This window comes from Scyliorhinus canicula, chromosome 22, assembly GCF_902713615.1.
Source record: "Scyliorhinus canicula chromosome 22, sScyCan1.1, whole genome shotgun sequence".
NCBI lineage: Eukaryota > Metazoa > Chordata > Chondrichthyes > Carcharhiniformes > Scyliorhinidae > Scyliorhinus > Scyliorhinus canicula.
In genome coordinates, this window is record NC_052167.1 from 28454121 (window position 1) to 28468524 (window position 14404).

The following is a 14404-nucleotide window of genomic DNA, read 5'->3' on the forward strand; positions in this document are numbered from 1 at the left end:
AAAAATAAGTAAAACTGCACAGATCACATAACAGGATAACAGATGACACACATGCTCACATCTTGCATGCCTTGCAGGAGAAAAGACAATAAATAATCAAAATTACAAGGGAATAACATTCAGGATTATAGAAAAATTTCAGGATAATGACACCATATATGTTGCTGAAGGCCGCCACTAAGACAGTATCGACGCGCACTCCTCGGGATCTGCAGGTTGCAGCAAATCAGCACCATTGCTTCCACCATGCTACCGCTCTGGTGGCCAAGCAACCCACAGCCTGCGGGTGGGGAGGAATTAATTAACCTGCACAGCCACCTCCCACCCCTCATGACGAGTATAATATAGGATGAGTGGTCGACCCCAGGGCTCGAAGGTTGGATACTCTGTGCTCCATCGAACCCGATCCACTTACCCTCCAAATCAAGGTTACTTGGCATCAAGTATGGCACCAATTTTCAAACTCAATTGGGAAACTCTTCTCAACTCCAGCAGATACAAACCTAACCTGTCCAACCTTTTCTTTAAGACAGCCCACCCATTCTGGGTATTAATCGAGTAAACTATTTCTCAACTGTTCCGATGTATTTACATTGTTCCTTGAATAAGGAGACCAATTCCGTTCACAGTATTCGTGAAGTGGTGCCATTAATGCCCCGTAGAAATGAAGCATCGCCTCCCTACTCATTTATTCAATTCCCCTGGCAATAAAAGATAACATTCTGTTAAATTAATTGCTGCATCTGAGTACTACTCTTCTGTGATTCATGCACTCGGACAACCAGATCCCTCTATCTCAGAGCTCTGCAACCCCTCTACATTTAGATGATGCTTTATCTGTGCTGCCAAAATGGACAACCTCACATTTTCACATATTATGCTCGTTTTGCCAGATCTTTGCTCAATCAACTAACCTTTTGTAGCCATTTTGTGTCTTCTTATCTATCTTTGTGTCATTAGAAAATTTAGCAGCTGTACCTTAATTTCAGTCATTTATCTAAATTGAAAAGAGTGGAGGCTCCAGCGCTGATCCCTGTGGCAAACCACTCGTCACATCCTGCCTACCAGAAAAAGACCCATTTATGCCTACTCTGCTGTTGGCCAATCTTCTATCCGTGCCAATATGTTACCCCTTGTACCATTAGCTTTCACTTTTTTGCAATTACTTTTGATGAGGCATCTTGTCAAATGCCTTCTGAAAATCTAGGTACAGTACATTCAATTTATCCACAGCATCTGTTACTTCAAATAACTCCCAATAAATTGGATAGGCATGGTTTCCCTTTCACAAAGCCATGTTGACTCTGCCTGATTACTTTGAAATTATCTAAGTGCCCTGTTATAGCATATTTAATAATATCTTCTTTTATTTCCTTATAACAGATGTTAAGGCAACTGGCCAGTAGTTTCCTGCTTTCAATCTCCCTTTTTGAGTACGAGTTACATTTGCTATTCTCTAATCTATCGGAACCTTTCCAGAATTTAATTTTGGAAACTTAAAACCACGCATTAACTATCTCACTAATCACTACTTTTAAGATTCTAGGATGTAATTCATCGGTATCCGGGGACTTGCCAACCCGCAGTTCCAGTAATTTCCTCAGTGCCACTTCCCTTCTGCCTATAATATTCCTGACTTCCTCCCTCTCTTCCAATTGCTGATTAACAGCCATTTCTGGGATATTATATCCTCTGTTTAATTCATGTGCCATCTCCTTACTTTCCATGTTTAACTCCCAAGACTCGCTCACTATAGGATCAATGCTCACTTTGTTAACTCTTTTTTAAAATACCTATGGAAGTGCTTTCTACTCATCTTTATATTTTGAACTAGCTTTCTCTCGTACTCGGGAAACATGATATTTCCCCTTTATTTTAGTCATTCTTTGCTGTACTTTATATTCTGTCCAATCTTCTGACCTGCCACTCAACTTTCCACAATTATATGCTTTCTCTTTGATTGATATAGGTTTACGGTGCGAAGGGCAAAGTTTAGAGGAGATGTCCAAGGGAAGTTTTTCTTTACACAGAGGGTAGTGGGTGCCTGGAACTCGCTGCCAAGGTGGTGGTGAAAGCAGGTACGATAGTGACATTTAAGGGGCATGAATAGGATGGGAATAGAGGGATAAGGACCCCGGAAGTGTAGAAGGTTTTAGTTTAGACGGGCAGCATGGTCGGCGCAGGCTTGGTGGGCCGAAGGGCCTGTTCCGGTGCTGTACTTTTCTTTGTTCTTTGATACCACCTTTACCTTTTTTAGTTGACCACATATGGTGGGCCCTCCCTTGGAGTTTTTCTTTTTCGTTGGAATGTATCTATTATGTACATCCTGAAATATCCCCTTTGATGTCTGCCACGCCACTTTAACAAATTTCCAGTTCACTGTGGTCCCTTAAATAAGTCTATAAGGACAAAAACTCTTAAGTGCACTTACTGTGTTTTTATGGTGACAGCTAAGAAGTTTGTAAAACTCATTCTTTATTTTTATCCTTACCAAATATATCAGCAACGATACTTGGTACGTTTGAATAGAATTTCATAGAATTTACAGTGCAGAAGGAGGCCATTCAGCCCATCGAGTCTGCCCCGGCTCTTGGAAAGGGCACCCTACCCAAGGTCAACAACTCCACCCTATCCCCATAACCCAGTAACCCCACCCAACACTAAGGGCAATTTTGGACACTAAGGGCAATTTATCATGGCCAATCCACCTAACCTGCACATCTTTGGACTGTGGGAGGAAACCGGAGTACCCGGAGGAAACCCACGCACACACGGGGAGGATGTGCAGACTCCACACAGACAGTGACCCAAGCCGGAATCGAACCTGGGACCCTGGAGCTGTGAAGCGATTGTGGTATCCACAATGCTACCGTGCTGCCCTACATTTGATGGTGAAATACTTTAAATTATGGGTTAATTCCAAATCTGAATAATGGTACAGGCTTCCATGGGTTTTGTAAGACGTGCGTTGTTTTTAGAATTCCAAGTTTTAGCAAGTGGAAGGAGTGGAAGGTTTGGTTGGAGAATGCTGCAATCAGCATTGATGGTGGTCCCTTGAGGATGACGTCGCCTGTGGTTGTGAGCTTATGCCAGAGTTCTTCATGTGACTCAACAGGTCGATTATTGATTCCTGCAGATATTTGGACACGTGGGGCAGGACGTGCTATGAGGAAGTGAGATTCAGAGTGCAGGATTTTTTTAAAAAGCCATTTTCTGGGAATGTGGACCTCGCTGGGCTAGGCCAGCATTTATTGCACATCCCTAATTGCCCTTTAGAATAGTGTTCTTCAAACTTTTTTTCCAGGAACCCATTTTTACCAACCAGCCAACCTTCGGGACCCAACCCGGCCGACTTTCGCGACCCACCATTTTCTCTTACTTTGTTTGCTGCTGACAAAAATGGAGGAAATGGTTTTGGATCCCTTCTGCCCTCGTACAGGCTCCTCCAATGGAACCTGTTGGATGAAGGTGAAGCCTTCCGGTGTCGGAAAGTATGGAGTCTCCGTCTGTCCAAAGTTCTGCATTTTTGTATGGTAAACTTTTATCAATTAAACTCCCCCCGAACTTGTTTGAAAAAAAATGAATGAAATAAATGAAAAAAATAAAAATCAAATGAATAAACTAAATGGATAAACCCCCCCTCCCCCGAACCTGTAAAACAAAAAGCTGCTACCGTTTAAAAAGTAAAAGCAGATGCACTGCGCATGCGTGCCCAATCATCAGCGCTCATTTTTTTTACATGTGCGTGGCCATTTTGAAGGCCACTTGCAGCCAGCGTTTTTAACAGCCGGCTACTGCGGCTGTTTCATAGATTTCATAGAATTTACAGTGCAGAAGGAGGCCGTTCGGCCCATTGAGTCTGCACCGGCTCTTGGAAAGAGCACCCTATCCAAACCAACACCTCCACCCTATCCCCATAACCCAGTAACCCCACCCAACACTAAGGGCAATTTTGGACACTAAGGGCAATTTAGCATGGCCAATCCACCTAATCTGCACATCTTTGGACTGTGGGAGGAAACCGGAGCACCCGGAGGAAACCCACGCACACATGGGGAGAAGGTGCAGACTCCGCACAGACAGTGACCCAAGCCGGGAATCGAACCTGGGACCCTGGAGCTGTGAAGCAATTGTGCTAACCACTATGCTACCGTGCTGCCCTAAATCTGTTGCGTACAGATTTGCCCGATCGGGAGCACAGCTCCCGAGTTTGACAATGCTGGTTTTAGACTGTGTTAGTGAGCTGCATTCTTGAACCAATGCAAGCCCTGTGGTGTAGGTACACCAACAGTGCTGCTAGGGAGTGAGTTCCAGGATTAGTGAGTGACTTGGCGGGGAACCTCCAGGTGATGTTTCCATGTATCTGCTGCTCTTCGCCTTCTTGATGGTAGTGAAATGAAATGAAAATCGCTTATTGTCACGAGTAGGCTTCAAAGAAGTTACTGTGAAAAGCCCCTAGTCGCCACATTCCGGCGCCTGTCCGGGGAGGCTGGTACGGGAAGGCGGCGGAATGTGGCGACTAGGGGCTTTTCAGAGTAACTTCTTTGAAGCCTACTCGTGACAATAAGCGATTTTCATTTCATTTCACTACCGTCAAGCAGTGGTTATGGATTTGGAAGGTGCTGTTTAAGGAGCCTCTGCTACTGTGCTTCAGTGGTGGAGGGACTCAATAAATCAAATGGGCTGCTTTATCCTGGATGGTGTCGAGCTTCTTGAGTGTTGTTGGAGTTGCGCTCATCCAGGCAAGTGGAGAGTATTCCATTACACTCCTGACTTGTGCCTTGTAGATGGTGGACAGGCTTTGGGGAGTCGGGAGGTGAGTTATTTGCTGCAGGATTCCCAGTGCCTGACGTCTTGTAGCTACAGTGGCTGGTCCAGTTGAGTTTCTGGTCAATATTCAGGATGTTGATAGGATAAGGATTGGCTTTTTCTGCCGCTGCTCGGTCTCATCATTAAAAGGTCATGACTCTAAGCTTGATGCACATGTTTTCACCCTTTTGAACAACTGGTTGTAAGCTCCTCGCCGTCGTTAATATCAATGCCGAGCTTCAGAATAGCTTTGAAGTGCTTTCTTCGAATTGCCGGAGAACCGTGGCCATTTTGAATGTTGGGAAATCAGGACCTGACTAGGTAGACATTTTCCAGTCAGATGGACACAGTTTCTTCTGAATGCTTGTAGAGCTACCTTTAAGAAGGACACGAGTGGTTGTTTGCCCATCCTCCCATTCACCGAGGCAGAAGCATTGCTGATGGAAGTGCTGCTGTGTGTCCCTAATTCACAATCTGGATCTCGGTGCAGTACAGGAGTGTGGTGATGACAATTGTTGTTTTTCCGTGCTGTCAGGGTGGGTGACCGCGCAGCATGTGCTGCGTATGAGCCCTCGAAGATGTATGTGTATGTTTGCATGTAAATCTCAAAGGTACCATGCATTGCCACAAATGGGCCATGTGGAGGGAGAGGTCATTAAAGGGAATATTGACCACAACTGTTCTCTACACGAGGAGGTCCTTGTCAAACACTTGCTCTTGTAGTTGGTAGCAGGCTGAGCTGGCACATCTGATCCAGTGTTGGATCTCCTCGTCAATAGTGCCCTTTTAAGAGAGGTGGCTGCCAAGGTGTGGGAAGTGCTCAACATATTCCAATTCCAACATATTCCAAACAGTAGCAGAGTCGACGTGGATTATGAAGGTGAAATGATGCTTGACAAATCTACTGGAACTCTTCAAGTATGTAATTAGTAGAGTGATAAGATGGAGCCAGTCGATGTGGTTTATTTGGACTCCCAGAAGGCTTTTGACAAGGTCTCACATAAGAGATTTGGGGGCGGGTGGGAAATTAAAGTGCATGGGATTAGCAGGTATTGAGATGGAGAGAAAACTGGTTGGAAACAAAGAGGAGGAATAAATTGGTCTTTTTCCAAATGGCAGGCAGTGACGAGTGGAGTACCGCAGAGATCTGTTTTAGGACCCCAACTGTTCGCATTATATATTAATGATTTGGACAAGGGAACCAAATACATTATCTCCAAATTTGCAGATGATACAAAGCTGGGTGGGAGGGTGAGCTGTGAGGAGGATGCAGAGATCCTTCAGTGTGATTTGGACGAATTGAGTGCAGTGAAAATGAATGGCAGATGCAGTATGATGTGGATCAATGTGAAGTTATCTACTTTGGTAGCAAAAACAAGAAAGCAGATTATTTGAATGTCTATAGATTGCGAGAGGTGAATGTGCAACAAGGCCTAGGTGTCCTTGTACGCTAGTCATTCAAGGTAAGCATGCAGGTACAGCAGGTAGTGGAAAAGGAAATTGGCATTTTGGCCTTAATAGCAAGAGGATTCGAGTATAGCAGCAGGGATGTCTTGCTGCAGTTATACAGGGCCTTGGTGAGGCCACACGCGGAATATTGTGTGCAATTTTGGTGTCCTTATCTAAGGAAGGATGTTTTTGCTATGGAGGGAGTGCAGCAAAAGTTTACCAGACTGATTCCTGGGATGATGGGACTGACGTGTGAGGAGAGATTGAGTCAGTTAGGAATTCCTCTTTGTTTGGGCTGTTTTCGGGCCAAGACATTCATCCCTTTGGGCTTAGTAATGGTTTGGCGCTGGGTGGCTTTGATCACCGATTGAACAAGTCTTGATGTGTCCAGCAGGCGCCGGTGCCCCCATGGATTGAGTGATTCAGGCATTAGAACATAGAACAATACAGCACACAACAGGCCCTTCGACCCTCAATGTTGTGCCGAGCCATGATCACCCTACTCAAACCCACGTATCCACCCATTACCCGTAACCCAACAACCCCCCCTTAACCTTACTTTACGGACAATTTAGCATGGCCAATCCACCTAACACTCACATCTTTGGACTGTGGGAGGAAACCGGAGCACCAGGAGGAAACCCACGCACACACGGGGAGGACGTGCAGACTCCGCACAGACAGTGACCCAGCCGGGAATCGAACCTGGGACCCTGGAGCTGTGAAGCATTTATGCTAACCACCATGCTACCGTGCTGCCCATTACTTTGATCCTTGACTTGAACAATGACCAGGATGTGTCAGTGCTGTGATCTAGAATGTCACCAAGTGGTTCTGTCCTTCTGGTGGAAGAGGTTATTTGTTATAATGAGGTCAGGCTGAGCACATTTGGTCAGCAAGAGGAACCCATTTTCATTAGTTTGTCCTACACTGCTTTCCCAATAATTCCGCTCTGGACATTGAGTCGCGGTCAATCCTAGCATCGAAGTCCCCGAGGAGGACTTTGGGATGGCGTGAGAGGATCATCAAGGTCAGAATAGAATTTTACAGTCATATCTTCATTGCCGCCAAGGGGCAGGGCATAAACGCTAATGATAGTGGCATATTGATAATGGCTAAGCTGTAGGTGAGGTGTCACGCATATCTCATTGATGCAATTGGAAAGTTCACTGAGGGCGGCGATGTCAATCTGGAATCTTTCTCGCTCATGGTACGATTGCAACCAAGTATTAAATATGTATAAGGGTGGCAAAAACGTTAGGATGGCTCAAAGGGGAGTATTAAAAAAACTGGCATCCAGAATAAAAGAATTTTAAAAACAGTTATGGTTACTCAAAAGAGGATTGGCCCAATTATGGTCTGGAGTCCTCATTTCGGTGACTGAACAAAATAATTCAGTCAACAGCACAATCATATTGCAATCTTTAGGATTTGTTTCTTCCTCTTATTTAAAGTTGAGATTTCTCAGCACCTGTTATTGAGGGTCATTTGTAGTTAAGTATATTCAAATGAGTGCTTCACTCTGTGTCCTCTGCCAGTGAACACAGCTTGAAACGCAAGACCAGTTATAGACCATGGTTACGGAACTGGAGGAGGCCATTTAGCCCATCAAGTCAGTACAGGCTCTCTGCAAGAACAGTCCAGTTAATAATCTTTATTGTCACAATTAGGCTCACATTAACACTGCAATTAAGTTAGTGAAAAGCCCCTAGTCACCACATTCCAGCGCCTGCTCAGGTACACGAGAGAATTCAGAATGGTCCCACTCCTTGCGTTTTCCTATTAATCCTGCAGATTTTTCTTATTTTCATGGCCTTATCAAATTAGATTTTTTTTTTAGAGCAGTGGTTAGCACTGCGGTCTCACAGCGGCAGGGACCTGGGTTCAATTCTGGCCTTAGGTGACTAGTTTGCATGTTCTCCTGTATCTGCGTGGGTTTCCTCTGGGTGCTCCGGTTTCCTCCCACAGTCCCACAGCGGGTTAGGTGGATTGACTGTGCTAAATTGCCCCTAGTGTACAAAGGTTAGGCGGGGCTATGGGTGTAGTGCGGGGGAGTGGGCCTAGGTGAGGTGTTCATGCAGGCTGACGGTGCAGACTTGACGGGCCAAATGCCCCCCCTGAACTGTAGGGATTCTAAAACCACACTGGAAACTACCTCCGCCATTCTCTCAGGCAGTACATTCCAGATCCTAGCCACTTACTGCATTAAAATATGTTTCCTGTGGGGTTGTCCCTGGTTCTTTTATCGTTCATCTTTAATTGGTGTACTCTGGCTCTCCTCCCTTCTCCCAATTTTACCTCTGCCCCATTCGGATCCCATCCTGATTTTCAACTTGCCAGCCCAAGCCTGAACATTATCCCAGATTCAACTTCGTCAGTCTGCTCCCAGGGAGGGAGATGGACCTGATAACGAGGGAGTTTTGTTTGTAGTAACTGAACATAGAGCATAGAACGATACAGCGCAGTACAGGCCTTCGGCCCACGATGTTGCACCGACATGGGAAGTCAAAAACTAAAGGCCATCTAACCTACACTATGCCATTATCATCCATATGCTTATCCAATAAACTTTTAAATGCCCTCAATGTTGGCGAGGTCACTACTGTTGCAGGTAGGGCATTCCACGGCCTCACCACTCTTTGCGTAAAAAACCTACCTCTGACGTCTGTCCTATATCTATTACCCCTCAATTTAAGGCTATGTCCCCTCGTGCTAGCCACCTCCATCCGCGGGAGAAGGCTCTCGCTGTCCACCCTATCTAACCCTCTGATCATTTTGTATGCCTCTATTAAGTCACCTCTTAACCTTCTTCTCTCTAACGAAAACAACCTCAAGTCCATCAGCCTTTCCTCATAAGAATTTCCCTCCATACCAGGCAACATCCTGGTAAATCTCCTCTGCACCCGTTCCAAAGCTTCCACGTCCTTCCTATAATGAGGCGACCAGAACTGTACGCAATACTCCAAATGCGGCCGTACCAGAGTTTTGTACAGCTGCAACATGACCTCATGGCTCCGGAACTCAATCCCTCTACCAATAAAGGCCAACACACCATAGGCCTTCTTCACAACCCTATCAACCTGGGTGGCAACTTTCAGGGATCTATGTACATGGACACCGAGATCCCTCTGCTCATCCACACTGCCAAGAATTTTACCGTAAGAAGTCTTACAACACCAGGTTAAAGTCCAACAGGTTTGTTTCAAACACGAGCTTTCGGAGCACGGCTCCGAAAGCTCGTGTTTGAAACAAACCTGTTGGACTTTAACCTGGTGTTGTAAGACTTCTTACTGTGCTCACCCCAGTCCAACGCCGGCATCTCCACATCAAGAATTTTACCATTAGCCAAATATTCCGCATTCCTGTTATCTTTCCAAAGTGAATCACCCCACACTTCTCTACATTAAACTCCATTTGCCACCTCTCAGCCCAGCTCTGCAGCTTATCTATGTCCCTCTGTAACCTGCAACATCCTTCCACACTGTCTACAACTCCACCGACTTTAGTGTCGTCTGCAAATTTACTCACCCAACCTTCTGTGCCCTCCTCTAGGTCATTTATAAAAATGACAAACAGCAACGGCCCCAGAACAGATCCTTGTGGTACGCCACTCGTAACTGAACTCCATTCTGAACATTTGCCATCAACCACCACTCTCTGTCTTCTTTCAACTAGCCAATTTCTGATCCACATCTCTAAATCACCCTCGATCCCCAGCCTCCATATTTTCTGCAATAGCCGACCGTGGGGAACCTTATCAAACGCTTTACTGAAATCCATATACACCACATCAACTGCTCTACCCTCGTCTACCTGTTCAGTCACCTTCTCAAAGAACTCGATAAGGTTTGTGAGGCATGACCTACCCTTCACAAAACCATGCTGACTATCCCTAATCATATTATTCCTATCTAGATTATTATAAATCGTATCTTTTATAATCCTCTCCAAGACTTTACCCACAACAGACGTGAGGCTCACCGGCCTATAGTTACCGGGGTTATCTCTACTCCCCTTCTTGAACAAAGGGACCACATTTGCTATCCTCCAATCCTCTGGCACTATTCCTGTAGCCAATGATGACATAAAAATCAAAGCCAAAGGCTCAGCAATCTCTTCCCTGGCTTCCCAGAGTATCCTAGGATAAATCCCATCAGGCCCTGGGGACTTATCTATTTTCACCTTGTCCAGAATTGCCAACACTTCTTCCCTACGCACCTCAATGCCATCTATTCTAATAGCCTGGGTCTCAGCATTCTCCTCCACAACATTACCTTTTTCCTGAGTGAATACTGACGAAAAGTATTCATTTAGTATCTCGCTTATCTCCTCAGCCTCCACACACAACTTCCCACCACTGTCCTTGACTGGCCCTACTCTTACCCTAGTCATTCTTTTATTCCTGAAAAATTACTTTTTCACAATGTTTAATTGGAGGAAATGTCTGCTCCTCCAATGCTGGGTGTGGGATAAGCAATCTGATTTAGCAACAGTGGGAGAGCAAGGTGGTCCTGAGGTAGTTGAGTGGCCTTAGCATTCATGTGGAAGCTGATGCTGTGTCAGCAAGGGGCAACATGCAGATGTGAAATGGGATGGAGCCCTTATGGGACCCCGGAGATGATGGAGCAGGAAGAGGAGCCTTTGCCACCGTTCCGGGCTCCGATATAGGTAAGAATTGAACCAGGAAGTGCTGCCTCTCCTAGATGTTGTGAACAGCTCAGTATGGTGCTGGCACGGGGTTCGGGAGTGGATAATATCTGCAAAGGATGGACTGCTGGCAGGTATGTGAATGTGTCAGGCTTGGCATTGACCATTGGCTTACTTGTTGGTATATTTTGGCACCAGAGACCATTTGAAACGTTTCCATATAAATACTGGAAGCCTGTGTGTTGCACAATGGGAGTTGTATGGAGTGCGGATCCCCAATAGTTTTGCCCTCTAACATTGCACAGGACTTCAATTGTAAAATCAGTTACGTGAACTGAAGGAACTGCATTTGGAGCAGCCCCCTCGATTCTTTCTCTCCTCCCATCTGCCGTGTTAATACCCTTGGGTTTTACGTCCTTTAGAAGTGTGATGTTATCAACAGCAGTAAAGGATGCCTGTTTGAAAGTGATTAGGTTCATCTTTATTAGAGATGTTATTTTTAAAAATTTCATGCGCTGTTTCACTCAAAACAGAACTTGATAGTTGAATTAAAGAAGCGATTTGTTATATTGCTCAAGTACTGCTGAACTGCTAATAATTTTAATCTTCTGATTTTATTTCACCAGTATGCAGATAAAGAGGAAGTAGTCTTGTGGATGAACACTGTTGGACCCTATCATAATCGGCAAGAAACATACAAGTACTTTTCCCTACCCTTTTGTGCAGGGAAGAAAAAGACTATCAATCATTACCATGAAACATTAGGAGAAGCTCTTCAAGGAGTAGAGCTGGAGTTCAGTGGTCTTGACATTAAATTTAAAGGTAGGAATGTTGATTTACTTCTGTAATGCATGATGGGAAGGCAATAGGCTCACTGCAATATAAATGAAATGAATGAAAATCGCTTATTGTCACGAGTAGACTTCAATGAAGTTACTGTGAAAAGCCCCAAGTCGCCACATACCGGCACCTGTCCGGGGAGGCTGGTACGGGAATCGAACCGTGCAGCTAGCCTGCTTGGTCTGCTTTAAAAGCCAGTGATTTAGCCAAGTGAGCTAAACTAGCCCAGATGTTAAAGTGGAAGTTTGGGTACAGATATACAGGCCCTCCTATTTTTAGAGTGGGTGCAGATGAAGCTGAAAAAGGCAAAGGACCTGGGGAATGTGGCGGACACGTTCCCCGGCTATTAGGGAACAGTCAAAAATTTGATCATTTTGAATCCAATTTAGAATGGTGTATTTGAATCGAACCACTTTAGAAATTAGGTGGAGCATTGGGATATTTTTAAAGTAACCGTTTTGGAAGGCCTGCAGTGTTGTTTATGGGAACATTGTTTTGGGAATCTTTGTTTTAAAACAATGCAGTGCTTCATGACTTAGACATGTGACAGTTTTAGGATTAGAATGTCATCCAGCCCATGTCAGAGTCTTTTTTTGTTATTATTTCCCTGCCTTTTTTCATATTCCTTATCAGCCTTACTTGCGCAGTAAGTTGTAACTTCCCATTTAAACACCCCAGTTGTCTCGGTATCTGTAGCTTTTCTAGAGTGGAGAGTCCAGCATTCTCTCAAACTTGAAAATTGCCTGTCTTAAACAGAATTTTGTACCATTTCCATAACTCATGAATCATAAGTAAATGTTTTCATACATTCTCTATCTACAGCCTTTTTTGTATCTTTTTGTTACAGCCGTCATCATGTACTTTGACCTTGTATCTGCTGTTGCTTTCTGTTTACCACTGGTTCGAATCATTCTTTAGCACCAGAGTTGCATCACTCCAGATTTACCTCCTTTACTTTTCAGGGCTATGTGCTCGGCCACTTGTTTAGTCGACTGTTGGCCTGTAAATTAACTCAGTAACGGTTTCTACTGCCCTATACTTGTTGTTTCCTTATCGATTGAGTAACTGCCTGAGTGTTGCCAGTGCCCTGGAGAAAGAGCATTTATACAGCTTATTTTATGACCATTGGATGATCCAAGATACGCCCTCCCGGACCAGCCCTTTCCAGTCCTTTGAAGCTCTCAGACCAATTGCCAGCGGCTCTATGGCCAGTGCGAACAGCAGTGGGGAGAGAGGGCAACCATGTCTTGTCCTGCAGTGTAGTCTGAAGTAATCTGATGTCGTCCTGTTCGTCCTTTCACTAGCCTCTGGGGCCTGGTATAACAGCCTAACCCAGTCGATGAACCCCGCCCCGAACCCGAACCGTCCCAGTACCTCCCACAGATAGTCCCACTCGACCCGGTCAAAAATGAAAATCGCTTATTGTCACAATTAGGCTTCAAATTAAGTTACTTTGGAAAGCCCCTAGTTGTCACATTCTGGCGCCTGTTCGGGGAGGCTGATACGGGAATGATGCCTTTTCCGCATCCATAGCTACCACTAGCTCTGCCTCCCTGCTCTCTGGGGGCATCATGATCACATTAAGCAGCCTTCTTAGATTGGCCGCCGGTTGCCTACCCTTTACGAACTCAGTTTGGTCCTCCGCAATTACGTCTGGTACACAGTCCTCAATTCTAGTCGCCAAGATCTTGGCCAGTAACTTAGTGTCTGCGTTGATCAAAGAGATCGGCCTCTGGGTCTTTATCCCATTTCGGAATAAGCTAAATAGTGGCCTGCTACATCGCAGGGGGTAGGCCCCCCCCCAATGTCTGTTGCCTCATTAAAAACCCTGACCAGCACCAGCCCCACTATCTCGGCAAATTTTCTGTAAAACTCCACCGGATACCCATCCGGCCCCGGGGCTTTACTCGACTGCGTGACCTTCAGGCCTCCCAGTACCTCTTCGATCCCAACCAGGGCCCCCAGTCTGTCTACCCACTCTTGGGAAGGTCAGTCCGTCCAGGAATCGTCTCATCCCCTCCGGTCCCTTGGGGGGGGGTTCCGAAGTGTATAGCTTGGTATAAAAGTCCCTAAACACCTTGTTCAGCCCTGCCGGGTTTCCCACCAGATTTCCCTCCCCATCTGCTATCCTTCCTATCTCCTTAGCCGCTTCTCTCGTCCTTAGTTTACATAGATTTACATAGAATTTACAGTGCAGAAGGAGGCCATTCGGCCCATCTAGTCTGCACCGGCTCTTGGAAAGAGCACCCTACCCAAGGTCAACACCTCCACCCTATCCCCATAACCCAGTAACCCCACCCAACACTAAGGGCAATTTGGACACTAAGGGCAATTTAGCATGGCCAATCCACCTAACCTGCACATCTTTGGACTATGGGAGGAAACCGGAGCACCCGGAGGAAACCCACGCGCACACGGGGAGGATGTGCAGACTCCGCACAGACAGTGACCCAAGCCAGAATCGAACCTGGGACCCTGGAGCTGTGAAGCAATTATGCTATCCACGATGCTACCGTGCTGCCCAACGTGTTGTGCGAGCATTCTGCTGGCCTTCTCTCCATGCTCATATATTGCACCTTTTACCTTTCTAAGCTGCTCTACAACCTTGCCTGTAGTCAGCACCCCGGGCTCGGCCTGCAACCTCTGTTGTTTCCTAAGT

The 14404-nt window shown here is 45.7% G+C and overlaps 1 protein-coding gene across 1 annotated transcript in view; it reads left to right on the forward strand.

Moving 5' to 3' along the window:
• tm9sf3 (transmembrane 9 superfamily member 3) overlaps positions 1-14404 on the forward strand; it is a 128477-nt gene that overhangs the window by 12168 nt on the left and 101905 nt on the right. Inside the window, exon 2 of the mRNA XM_038782816.1 lies at positions 11532-11727. Coding sequence (XP_038638744.1) covers positions 11532-11727 — 196 coding nt within the window. The remainder of the gene's footprint in view (positions 1-11531; positions 11728-14404) is intronic.